Below are 12,951 nucleotides of genomic sequence, written 5' to 3'. Positions count from 1 at the left end.
ACACCCCAGTAAGCAGAGGTTCCATCTTGGGCATTCCTCACATTCATGTCTTCCAGGAGTGGCTGTGGAAAAGCCAGCCCTCAGCTCTCACATCTCTTCTACCAGCAACTTCACTTTGGAGGACCTGGTTTCTAGAACTTCCTCTAAATGGTCTTCCCGACACTCATTGGGCTTTCTTCTACCCTATTTTACTCGCTTGAGAGGTCCCTAGCCTCTGGAGTCCCTTTCTTCCTCTGGGTTATTTTGGAACCCTCTCTATCATTCTTGGCAACTTTGTTCATGGGAAGATTGGGGTGTAAGGGAGGAAAAAACAGGGAGGACAAAGTGAGCAGCTTTCTGCTTCCCTCTTTTATTCTCCTGAAGTTTCCCTGCCACATCCTAAGCCAGAAATTCTTTTCCACAGCACCTTGCTGTATCACCTTGCTGTCTTGTAAGGATGCCCCATAGGCGTGGCTGGCCTGAATTGCCAGTCCTGCAGCAGGGGAAGGAGCTGTATGCTCTGCTGAATGTTCTGGTTTCATAAGTCAGAAAGGGAGGAAAGCTGGCATAGCTGCCATTTACTCGTCTGTTGCTTCTCAGGAAAGACATCTTTTCTCCCTAGTGGGTACACTAACCTCGAGGATTTCTGAGCGATAGATGGTGGGTTTGCCAAAAGAGACTGCCAAGTTGGTCTCTGGAATGAAACTAGCACCTCTCTCATATGCAGAGCAGGATCCCCCAAACAGCAGCAGGGCAAAAAATGGCACAGGATAGCAACTTTGGCTTGGGGAGCATGAGAACCCAGAGGAGAAAGCCACCTTCTGCTCCCCTTTCATCAGGGTGGAAAGTCCCACTATCAGCAGAGAGAAGAGCTCTGGAAATGGCTCTTCAAAGTAGTTTGGACTAGAGTAGGTAGTCCCTGCCACTTTGTAATGAGGAGGAGCTATGCCCAGCCAAAAATGAGAGCTGCTAATCAATCTGTCCTGGGCCACCAAGGTGGTGACCTTGAAAAGAGGGGGGATTCCCACTCCTGGCAGGGATTCAGGATATGTGGTACCAGGGATTTTGACTGAGGTTGGCTGCACATCAGACAAGCACCTTAAACACTACACTTACACTACACTACCTTTACTCCTCTGGAGGAATCCTGGGGGGGCGGTGGAGGAACCCTGGGGGGGGGTATCCTCCACTTTTCACAATTTTCCTCAAAATGCAGCAAAGAAGAGTGAAAAATAATTTGTTTTACTGTTCTCCCCCACCCCTGTCCCTTGAGCTGAGAAGATGTACAAAAAAAAGCACCTCTCCAAACACACACACACACACACACACACACACACACACACACACACACACACACACACACACAGCAGTCCTTTCTCAGTCTCTCATCCATTAGCTTGCCCAGACACAGGTTCTCTAAGGGAATGAATGGCAAGTTCCGGGACAAAGGTCAAACACAGAATTCTTGAACCTGTAGCTGAAGCTGCCACCAGGTTTTCCATTTGACAAACTACAGTCACAGTAAGGTGAGGCATCAGCATCGAGTTTTGAAGCTCTGTCACGAAGGTGAATACTTAAGGACTGAAAATAATGAGCGAGCCCGGATGCCATTTAGCAGAATAGCTGTGACATTCAAATCAATGTTCAACTTGTGAGAGTTGAGCACAGGAAGATGTCATGCCTGTAAGGAGCAGGAGGACACAAACATGGTGACAGGAGAGATGACCTCACCTCTGCTGGGGGGCATCAGACCTGTGTGCATGTCTGCTGCGAGCAGTGTGGAGACAGTGGCACCCAACCCAAAGACCAAGCCAGAGTGCTCCCACCCCCAGGACAGGCTGGGAAGCCTCTTCCCAGGGGGAGTGGGCTAAAAGGGTGTTAGGGCAGCAGTGGGAGAAAAATACTGGCACTTTGGAAGATGGGATGGCATAGCTTTCCCTAAAACACTCAAACTCTCCTAATCTAATGCCACTTGTATTTTTTCAAAATGAAGAACTCCCCTTTCATCAGTCCCAACTCTTCCAAAATTTCTCTTTCTTCCCCTTTGCTTTTTCCTCTCAGAGACTCCTGGGCTCCTCGGCCCTCATCCCTCTCCATCAAGCACAGAAAACCTTTGGGAAGGACCTGGGGTCTGGAGAGCCAGTACCTTCCACTCTGGAATAGTTCAGGTTTGGAATAATACGTTTGGTTATGTCCAAAACAATTCATCTCTCCCTGCAACTTCTCAGGGTAGTCTAGCCAGCCGCAAGCCACCCGGGTGCTTTCACTCACACACTTGAATTTAGCAAGATGGGAGCCTGTTTATGAATGACCCTGAAAGGCTGGCCATCATGGCCCTGGTGACAGGCCAAGGGACACACGAGGCCGTATAAAGGGGGTCTCTGTCCCCCTGTGCGGAGAGGTAAGGGGCCTGACCACCTCGCCACAGCAGCTCTGCGAAATCCATCAACAGCCCCATCGGACTGCTGAGAGCTGAAGGCGTCGGTCGCGCAGACACCCGGGCGTCAAAGCCGCCTCCAGTCCAGTCCCAGTCCCAGTCCCAGTCCCGGGCAAATCGGGGCTAGTTCTGGGCCGCAGCGGGCCGGGAGGTGCTCTTGCGGGACGGCGCGGCCTCCCGGCTCAGCTCGGGGCTCGGGGCTCAGGGGCACGTGTGAGCGCGGAGGGCGCGAGCCGAGGGCGGCCGGGGCTCTGGGAGTGGAGACGGAGACGGAGACGGAGAGGAGACGGAGAGGAGACGGAGAGGAGACGGAGACGGAGACGGAGACGGAGACGGAGACGGAGACGGAGAGGAGACGGAGACGGAGAGGAGACGGAGACGGAGACGGAGAGGAGATGGAGACGCGCGAGGGGAGCTGGCCCAAGCCCGGGAGGGAGCGAGGGTGGTCCTGTCTTCCAGGGGAAGTGCCCGGCGCAGGCTTCGGGACCCTCCGCCTGCGAGAGAGCCTCGGGCTCCTGCCGGCGAGACCCCACCTCGCTCGGCCGGGCTTCTCTCCGCGCCCGCCGCCTCAGCCCGGGCGCCCGCCCCGCGCGGCGTCCGGCCCTGCGCTGCCCTGCCCTGCCCTGCCCGAGATCCGCGGCCCGGGCACCTGCGCTCCGGCCGCTTGCTCCAGGCTGCTTAGGGGCGAGTGGCGGCGCCGGAGGGTCTGCCCGAGGCGCGGCTCCGACTCCGGCGGGAGGAGCCCGAGCAAGCTCCGGCCGCCGGGGCGCGCGCGAGGGGCTGGGGCGGGAGGAACGTCGGCTGCTCGGCCCGCGGCTCGGAACCCGGCCCGCGCCCCAGCCCGGCTCCCCCCGGCCCGAGCCCGTTACCTGCCGCGGCCGCCGACTCGCCCTCGCTCTGCTCGCCGGAGTCCGAGTCCATGGTGCGGCGGCCGCCCGGGCGCGGACCGTCTGCTCCCCGGCCGCCCGCCCGCCCGCCCGCCCGCTTTCCGGCGCTCCCGGCCGGGTGAAATAGCCGGAGGGGGGGCGGCGCCGCTCCGCCTCCCCGCGCGCCGAGCCTCGGGTGCGGCCAGGTGGCGCGGGCGGCCGAGCCGGGCCCCCCCCGCCGTGGCGCGACCTCGCGGGACGAGGTTCGAGTGGGGCGGCGGGACGGGCGCCGCGCCCGGGCGCCCCACCCTGGGCGTCCGCCCCCTCTCAGGGATCGTCCCCCGACTCCGGCGAGGTCGGGGGCAGTGAGTCCACGCGCGAGGGGGGCGGCGAGGGACGGAGGCGGGCTCGGCCGGCGTCGCGTCGCGCCCCGGTGCGCCTCGTCTGCCCTCGTCCGGCCCGCGCGACCCAGGGAAGCCGGCGCTCGGGAGCTGCGGGTCGGCCCCACCCGTGAGCCAGCACCGCTTCTAAGAGCGTGTGTGCCCGCGCTCGTGCCTGGAAGGCAGAGCGCAAAACTTGGCGAGCTGGCGTGAGAGCGTTTGCGAAGCTGTTTCGTCGTCAGGGGACCGCGTTGGTGTGGAGGGCAGGACCGCATGGAGGCCCTGGACTTGAGTATGTCTGGGCCACTCCGGTAGTCTAGTCTCCCCCAACGCCCGGCCTCTCCCACCTGCAGGGTGAGACCCTCCCTCCGCGGGGAGGAGAGAGGTCCGACGCCGGAGGGAGCCGAATGAAGCTTAGCTGAGAGCCGCACAGGGAGGTTAGGGCCTCGCCATCGAGCCCGATGTCGCCTGAAACTTCACTTGACTGCCTGTGGATCGTTTCTTCGCCGTCACCCTGTCTCCCACAGACCGGCTGGCTGGCTGGCTGAAGGGGCTGCAGGAGCCGGGCCGAGCCGACAAAGACCTACCACCATCCATCCATCCACCACTAGGACCACTAGGACTTTATCGTTTACAATGAATAGAACAGAGGGGTGTCAGTATTCGGGCTTAGAGAGTGGGGAGGAGGAAGTGCCGCACATTTCCATGTACTTTTTTGGTCTCCCAGAATGATCCCAGCGCCTTTCTCTGCATTGTCATTGTTTGTGCAAGATACAAACTCACATAATCAAGCGGAGCAAAATGAAATCAAGAAGAGGAAACTTACCCCCAAAGAAACCATGTATTATCTCCCATGTGCCATCATCTGTGCATTGAAAAATTTAATTTGACATCAGACAATTAGCAGTTTTCATGTCGAAGTAATCCTTTGTATGTTTTAGAAACTTAAGAAACATATCTATAATTATTTTTCTTAGAAATCAATATCCTGATTCTAAAGACACATAATACTGAACAACAGAAAAACACTCATTACTCTATAAATTAAAAAAATGATTGATTTGAACCTGGAGGATCAAACATGATTTAAAGTTGACTGTTTCATAGAACTTATCCTATATTATCTCTCTGTGTTCCAGGTGTGGAGACTCCATCTCAAAGAACATTGGAAGGGTCTGCAAGGTCTCGGCCCTCTAATATGCAGGCTGGGACTTACAATCTAGAACTGGTCCTGACCCTTTGCAAGACATGTCAGGTGAGTTTGGCTTTTTGGTTACCTGGGACTACCTACTTTGGACTTCAAAGACTACAAATACTGCTCCTCGAGAGTTCTCAGAAGACGTTCTTTGGTTGGCCTAAGTCATATAGACTTCAGTGGATAAAAGTTGGACGAAGTTCAGGGAAGTGGTCAAAGCACCCTACACTGAATGTGTGATTTGGGGCCTCCCCCCCCCCCATGTCCTCATGTGCTGGCATCTCCTTCAGAGGGTGGTTCTAAAAAGGAATCAGTGAAGTCATGAATGTGGAAGGTATTACTCAATACCTGGCACATAGTTGATGTATGATAAGTGAAAGAACATTAGTGCTTAGAGCGAACATAACCCTTTTTGAAAATGTTTACCATTTGCATTTTTAAGTGAAAAAACAGCAGCTACATTGGGATCAAAGTTGATACTCAGACAACAAAAGCACTGGTATCCTTTAAAAAACGTTTTCTCTTAGATTTGCTGTCTTGAGGGAAAACGCAGCTGTTCTGGTCAGAGAACAGCCAGTTGATAGGAGAAGAAGGCACACAGCTTTCTCTGAGTGGTAGGAAATGTAAAACTTTCTCTGTTCCCTTAGCACGCCTTTCCTGGCATTGGGTGGATGGTGCCTTTTCTTGTTTTCCTTTGTTTAAGGAGTTAAGGACAGTGAGGCAAAATATGAAGACAGATGAACATCATAAGAGTAAAGAGTACGGGGAATCACTACTTGAAAACTTGTCAGCAGTAAACCCCGTGCCATGGCTCACAGTTAGGACACATCCCGACCAGTCTGTTGCAGAGCTTTATTGAGTACCTGTAAAATTTCAAAAATAGGTGCTTGCTTTGGCAGCACATATACTAAAATTGGAACGATACAGAGAAGATTAGCATGGCCCCTGCGCAAGGATGACACGCAAATTCATGAAGCGTTCCATATTTAACAAAAAAAAAAATTTAAAAATAGGATGCTTGGGGCTTGGGGAAAGCATGTTGGGAGACTGGTCAAAGTGCTTATGAAGAAGTCCTTGAGAGCATGAGACAAACACCACCTGTTCCTGAATTCAGTCACAACACATTTCTTTTTTTTTTTTTTTAATATTTTTTATTTAAATACCTTGGTTACAAACATGATTGTGGTTGGGTTTCAGTCATATCAGATGGCACCACCCCCCATCATCAGTGCAACATTCCCATCATCAATGACCCAAATATCCCTCCTCCCCTCCCTGCCCCTACCTGTACTCTAGACAGGCTTTCCACTTCCCTCATATATTCTCATTGTTAGGATAGTTCACAATGTGGTTATTTCTCTAACTAAACTCATCACTCTTTGTGGTGAGATTCATGAGGTCGGCTGTAATGTCCAGCCCTCCTTTATTTTGTCTCTGAAAATTTTGAGAAATGTCTTTCATTTTTCTTAAAACCCATAGATGAGTGAGACCATTCTCCCATCTTTCTCTCTGACTTAAAAAAAAAAAAAAGGAGGCAGCATAGAATGAAAAACTGCATGTGGGATGAAACAATGGAGAAGAGCCATCCAAACAAAATAAAGTCTCTGTTCCAATTTCCTATGACATTCAATCTGTTTGTCATGGGCTCAAAAGACAGAGGGAAATGGGAAATGAACACTGACACGCATGCCAGTGAGTGGAAGCCACCTTCTCTGTCCTCCCTGTGTGGAGAGATTGATGTAAAAAGAGAAAATGCTTTGAATAGTATCTCTTGCCCATCAACCCCACAAAACACGAGAAGGTGAGGAGTCTCCTTTACAAACCAATCCTACTAGATAGAGCCTTTCCCTCATAAAAAAAATATCCCAGCCCTTAGAAAAGAGGAAAGGCTTTCTGTAGTTCCTCTGTATATTTTTAGAAGAATGGCGTCATTTTGCAGACTAGAAATCTCTAGTCTGAGGGCTATAAACCACTTTCCACAGTGTTTCCACACCATCATCTTCTGTCTGGCTTGCTCTTCAGACATATAACACTTCTAACACTCATTGGCTATTTCTTAGCCTCTGCTAATACAGGATTTTTTTTTTTTAATTTTGTTTTGTTTTTGGGCCACACCTGGTGACACTCAGAGATTATTCCTGGCTAGGGGGACCATATGGGATGCCAGGGATTGAATCAGGTTCATTCTGGATCTGCCATGTTCAAGGCAAACACCCTAGTGTTGTGCTATTGCTCCAGCCCCTATTTTTAAAATTTGTTAAGGAATTTGCTTGGTAGGAAAAAGTGTATCTGTTTGTAAGGTGTCAGGAAACGGATAATAAAATAGATCAATTTCTATGAGCACAACAGTGCTCCTTATATCTGAGCCAAAGAGTGACTCATCTCCATGTCCTCTGGGATGTTAGGAAGCTGTCTGCAGTCTGCACAGGCAGGTGGAGATAGGAGGGAAGCTTCTCTTGCTAAGAGCTGATCTGTCTCATAAATCTAGGGTAGTGGTCAGCAAACTTTTTTTTTCAGCTGAGCCAAATCTCACCAAAACCACGATTGAAATTTATTTTGAGAGCCACACAGGGCGTACACTGACAGAGGCTAGGAGCAGAGTCCTGACTCCTGGAGTGGCTGCGAGCCACAGGTTGCCGACCACTGGCCTAGGGTATGGTCTAAAGTGATTCTGGGAACTTAGGCCAGAAAACAATTTGTAGAACCCATTCTCATGATGGATACACAAGGTAACTGCTCTGCCCAGAGCCCAGGATGCCTCTATGGGGCTCTGGGCAAGCTCTGACGCACTGCTCTACCCTCACGTTAATCTGGAAGAACAAGGTGAAGAACACAGCAGAGTAAGGGGACTTGGCCTATCTCTTCCTGTCATGCAGAACAAACTTTTGTTGCCAGACAGATGGCTGGGGGCGGGGTTGTGAAGGTATTTCTCTAGCAGAAATCTAACTCTAGTTTCATCCCTAGCACTGCATACAGTTCTACCAGCATTGTGTGGAGTGATCCCTAACTAAGCACCACCTGCACTATAGGGTGTGGCTCCAACCCACAATAAACTTTTATTATATCTACATTCCCCCTCCCCATTTTAAAGCACACTAGTGTAGAAAATTTGGAAACAAATAGGATCGTAGGTTTGTGGTGCAGCATTCTTTTTTTCTGTAAGTGGTGTATTGTTCCACTTAATCTTCAGTAGTATGATTTCTTCTAGCTGCAACAAGGTGTATCACAGTGTAGTTAAACGATCCTCTCATTTTTATTATTTCCAATGCTATGCTCTGACAGCATCAGTGAACACTTTCATGTTTAAATCTTTGCACATATTTTTCTGGGGGGCCCACACCTTGTGGTGCTCAGATACTACTGGTTCTATATTCAGGATTTATTCCTGGTAATTGGTAGTCAGGGTAACCATTTGAAATGTTAGGGATTGAACCTGGTTCAGCAATGTGCAAGGTAATCATCCTACCCAAAGTACTAGCTTGCCAGTCCTGCACTCATTTTTAAAAAACTTTCTTTTATTAATTGAGGTACTGTGATTTGTAATACTGTTAATGATGGTTTCACAGTACAGGATTTCAACATCACACCCTTCATTAGTATACCCCCTCAAGGTATTACCTGTTCCTTTCAACCTCTGATCCACCACAGACACACACATACACACACACTCAGTTCTGTAAGTTACCTCATTGTGTTGCCTTTGGCCTTTGTTGCTGCCTTGGTATGCATCTTTAAGTCTTACATATGGTCATTCTGCATCTGTCACTTTCCTTCTGACTGACTACTCTCAGCATAAAACCTTCTAGATCAGGGGTCCTCAAACTTTTTAAACAGGGAGCCAGTTCACTGTCCTTCAGACTGTTGGAGAGCCAGATTATAGTAAAAACAAGAATTATGAACAAATTTCTTTTTTTTTTTTTTTTGATTTTTGGGTCACACCTGGCGGTGGCTCAGGGTTACTCCTGGCTGGCTTGGGGGACCATATGGGACACCGGGATTCGAACCAACCACCATTGGTCCTGGATTGGCTGCTTGCAAGGCAAACGCCGGTGTGCTATCTCTCCAGGCCCTGAACAAATTTCTATGCACACTGCATATATATTATTTAGAAGTGAAGAAATAAAATGGGAATAAATACAATATGTGGCCTGCGGGCCGTAGTTTGAGGACTATTGCTCTAGATGTATCTGTATAGCAACAAATTGCATGCTTTAATTCTCTCTTAGAGACATGCAGTATTCGATTTAGAATATATTCCACAACTTCTTGATACTTCTGTTCTGTAGTGGGACGTTTGGACATCTTATTCTGTAAGAATATTTGGATATTTGGACATTTGGATATCTTATTCTGTAGTCAGACATTTTATTGTACTAAGAGCTGCAGCAAATGTAGGCACACCTATATCCTTATGAATTAATGTTTTTGTATTCTGGGGGTAGGTGTCAAGAAGTGGTATTGCTGGTCATATGGGAATTTTATTTCTTCTTAAGAAATCTATATATTGCTTTTCATAGAGTTTGAGACAGTCCACATTCCCACCAACATTCAATGAGATATCCTTCTTCCCTCACAGCATCACTCACTGGCTGTTTCCAGACTTTTTGATAGGTGCCTTTCACACTAGTATAAAATGACCTCTTCCTAGTCATAAGCTTTGCATGACTTGACTTTTGCATAAACTTTATTCAATGTCTCTGAACCTACATCAATCTAGTTTGCTTTTAGAGAAATATCCAGCGGATCATAGCCAAGAAAATATCTGATGTAGCTATATCAAGACATTAAGGTTATAGAGAAACTTCATGAGCATGATCCCCTCTCATTCGAAGAGGGGTTATTTAAATTCAGTCTTGCACTTATCGTGTACTCATCGAGCCCAGGGGACTTCCTGTAGGTGGCAGAGTGGATCATTTCCTTGGTGGGCACCGTCCACTGTGCAGTCTAAATGAGATTTTAGCTAAAATGTAACCAAAAGTCTGGTGGAAGGCAGGCCCGGAAAGAGGCTGACAGCGTGGGGCAGTAGACCATTTTGGATTCTTCTGGATGTTTCTGTCCTTTGAGCACTGAGAGGATAGAATAGCATCCTGAGCCATGAATTTAGAGCACTGAGTCAGAAGGAGAGAGACTGAGATGTGGGAGGTGGAAGAGAAAGGAAAGGAAACTCTGGGTACCAGTCTGTTATGCTTTGCCCCTACGTTTAGTGGCTTGAAGAACAGGACCAGGATCTTTGGTTCAGCCATGCAGGGAGTTGCTCTGATGATGGACTGGTAGGTCTTGTGTAGTTCATCCACTTTGGGGGCCACAGCTTGTAACTGCACTGTGTTGGAGCCATTCTTACCAAAGACACATGACTCTATGGTGGGTACTTTAAATCCTGGCTTAGTGTTTAGTTTCTTTTTTGTTTAGGGGCCACATCTGATGGCACTCAGGGCTTATACCTAGCTCTGTGATCAGGTGCTCAGGGGACGAGCTCTGGGGTTTGAAACAGGGTTGGTCGCTTGCAAGGCAAGTGCCTTATCTCCTGTACTGTTTTTTTTGTTCACCAATTCTGGCTCTTAAACTGTGAGTCATAACCCCAGAGACAACTGAGCAGCAAAAGGTTTCTGACCATGCCATGATCTGTGTTGTATTTTGAGGGGAGGGTGAAGAAGGAGGATTCACAAGTAGAAAACGGTGAAAAAAGCCCTTAATAACTATTTTGGCTGTGCTGGAGCCACACTATCTTCTTGGATCCTTGTGGAACTCCATGGCATGGCAAAGCACCAATATTATTTTTATGGGGAGAGACTGGAGCCAAGACCTGCATGGCCTAAACAGCAACTAGATTCCTTCTGTTAATGGAGAATGTGCCTTTTTCCTTGAGCTTGTGGTTCTTGAGTGCTATAATGAAAGATTTTGCATACAAGCTCAGATACTTCAGTTAATTGTACAGTTTTAGTAGATGAGTTTGCATTTCTCCCTACGTTCAGACATCCCTCCTCCTATTATTTTGCAGCCATATTCGGCTGTGCTCATAGTTTACTCCTGGCTATGTGATCAGGAGTCACTCCTGGTGGCACTCGGAGGACCAAAGGAAGTTCTGGGAATGGAACCTATGTCAGCTGAGTGCCAGACAAGCGCCCTACTTGCTGTACATTACTCTGACCCCAACATCCCTCCTTTGATTCATAAGCAATCTCATGTCTCCTATCCCTTGATGACTGATCCAGATTATGACATCCTGGTTCAGTTCCTATGCCCCCTGTCTGCTTCCAGTGTTTGGTGGTCTGGTCTGTCCTGACACTGTTCTCTGTCTAGCATGTGCTTTTCTGATCTGAAACCTGCAGGTGGAACCCTGTCACCTGTGTCCCCTTTCTGGGGCTTGCTGCTCTCTGTAATCAGTTACGGGACCTCTCTAGGGCTGTATCTTAGCATCTCCCCATCCCTCAACTTTACTCAGTCTCTGACCACAGCCACATGTGTGTGCAAACTATAGTCCTGCCTTCTGTCTGAGTACTGATGAAAAGCCAAAGAAAGTGTTTTCTGGCTGGGGGTTTCCATTTATCTTATGTCATCCATGCAGTCACCCCATTACCTAGTTGTATCAGATAACAGTGGGTGAGATTTAAAATGATCAGTTCGGCAAACTAGTTTATGTGACTCTCTTCCCTTCCATCCCCACTATAACACTTCCAGGAAGATAAGAGAGGACCTGAAGACTGGAGAGGGACAATATTATCTACCCTCCTATTTGAGAGGGGCATAAACGGGGGGCATATTTGTGGTGCTCAGGGGTTACTCCTGACTCTGAACTCAGGAATTACTCCTAGTAGACTTAGTAGACTCTCTGAAATACCAGGGATTGAACCCTCGTAGGCCACATGCAAGGCAATCACCCTACCTGCTGTTCTGTTGCTTGAACTTTGTAATAGATTCCAGGAATGACAGATTAGTAGCATTTTCGTCTCTTTCTTTTTTCAAAAAAAAGTGGGTGGGGAGGCAGTACTGTTTGGGTTTTATGGTAATTCTGGTGGTGCTCAGGGATTGCTCCTGGAGGTGCTCAGATGACCAAATCGAAGGATTTGAGCTGGATTCAGGTGCATGCAAGACAAGCACTCACTCTCTTCTCTCTCCCTCTCCCTCTCCTTCCCTCCCTCCCTCCCTCCCTCCCTCTCTCTCTCTCTCTCTCTCTCTCTCTCTCACCCTCACCTCTGTATCTCTATCAGTCTCTAGAAAAGTATGGGATGAGCAGGATTGAATGCATTTAAAGTAGAAAGCAGAGATGACCAGTACCTATACAGGTTCATTTTCATTCCCTATAAAAATAATTGTGTTGAGGGTGGTAAAGATAGTAATGGGGTTGGGACACATGTATTGTACCAAGATGACTCCTGTTCAACCCTGAGAACCATCTGCTCTCCCTAGGATTTCTCCCTACCTTTATGTTTTAAAGCAGTTTATTTATTTATTGATTGATTGGTTTTGGGGCCACACCCGGTGATGCTCAGGGGTTACTCCTGGCTCTGCACTCAGAAATCACTCCTGGCAAGCTCAGGGGACCATATGGGATGCCAGGAATTGAATAAGATTTGCACCGGGTCAGCCACATGCTAGGCAAGTGCCCTACCACTGGATTATCTCTTCAGCCCCAGATCTCCTTAGCATTTCTGGGTGTCCTCCATGGACATTCCTGGAACTACATGACCTAAGCAGTACCATACATTAAGATCCTTGAGCCCATCACCAAGAATTTCCAGGAGTCACAGGGTCTCCTGAGACTAGGGCAGTCCTCTACTCAATAAAAAATAATTTAAAAGACCGTGTATGGACTGGAGAGATAGCTCAGAGGACTAATACACAAGCTTTGCATGCGGGAGGCCCACAGTTGATCCCTAGTATGGTCCCCGAGTATTGCAGGAGCAACTTTCTGAGCCATATGCTATGAGTCAAGCCCCTAGTACTACCAAGTGTGGCTCTCAAAGCAAAGGACAATCACATTTGCTTTAATTAAACAGGGTTATTGAGCTTGTATGTCTGAATCATGATAATTAGCTTCAATGAAGTCAACATGTTGAGGGCCCCTGTGTTTTGAATGCTCAGTGGGGGAGGGTG

At 48.7% G+C, this 12,951-nt stretch overlaps 1 protein-coding gene and 1 non-coding gene across 2 annotated transcripts in view; one reads left to right on the top strand and one right to left on the bottom strand.

Moving 5' to 3' along the window:
- TNFAIP8L3 (TNF alpha induced protein 8 like 3) overlaps positions 1–3,937 on the bottom strand; it is a 56,797-nt gene extending 52,860 nt beyond the window's left edge. The window contains exon 1 of the mRNA XM_049777488.1: positions 3,286–3,937. Within this exon, the coding sequence (XP_049633445.1) occupies positions 3,286–3,937 (652 nt within the window). The remainder of the gene's footprint in view (positions 1–3,285) is intronic.
- Positions 3,938–5,740: 1,803 nt separating this feature from the next.
- LOC125996444 (U6 spliceosomal RNA) lies at positions 5,741–5,847 on the top strand. The gene has a single exon (XR_007491269.1). It is a non-coding gene; the product is annotated as a U6 spliceosomal RNA (small nuclear RNA).
- The last annotated feature ends 7,104 nt before the right edge of the window (positions 5,848–12,951 follow it).

The sequence above is a fragment of the Suncus etruscus genome, chromosome 1 (assembly GCF_024139225.1).
Source record: "Suncus etruscus isolate mSunEtr1 chromosome 1, mSunEtr1.pri.cur, whole genome shotgun sequence".
Classification (NCBI taxonomy): domain Eukaryota; kingdom Metazoa; phylum Chordata; class Mammalia; order Eulipotyphla; family Soricidae; genus Suncus; species Suncus etruscus.
Note: the sequence above shows the minus strand (reverse complement) of the source record. Positions and strands in the feature narration are given on the sequence as shown.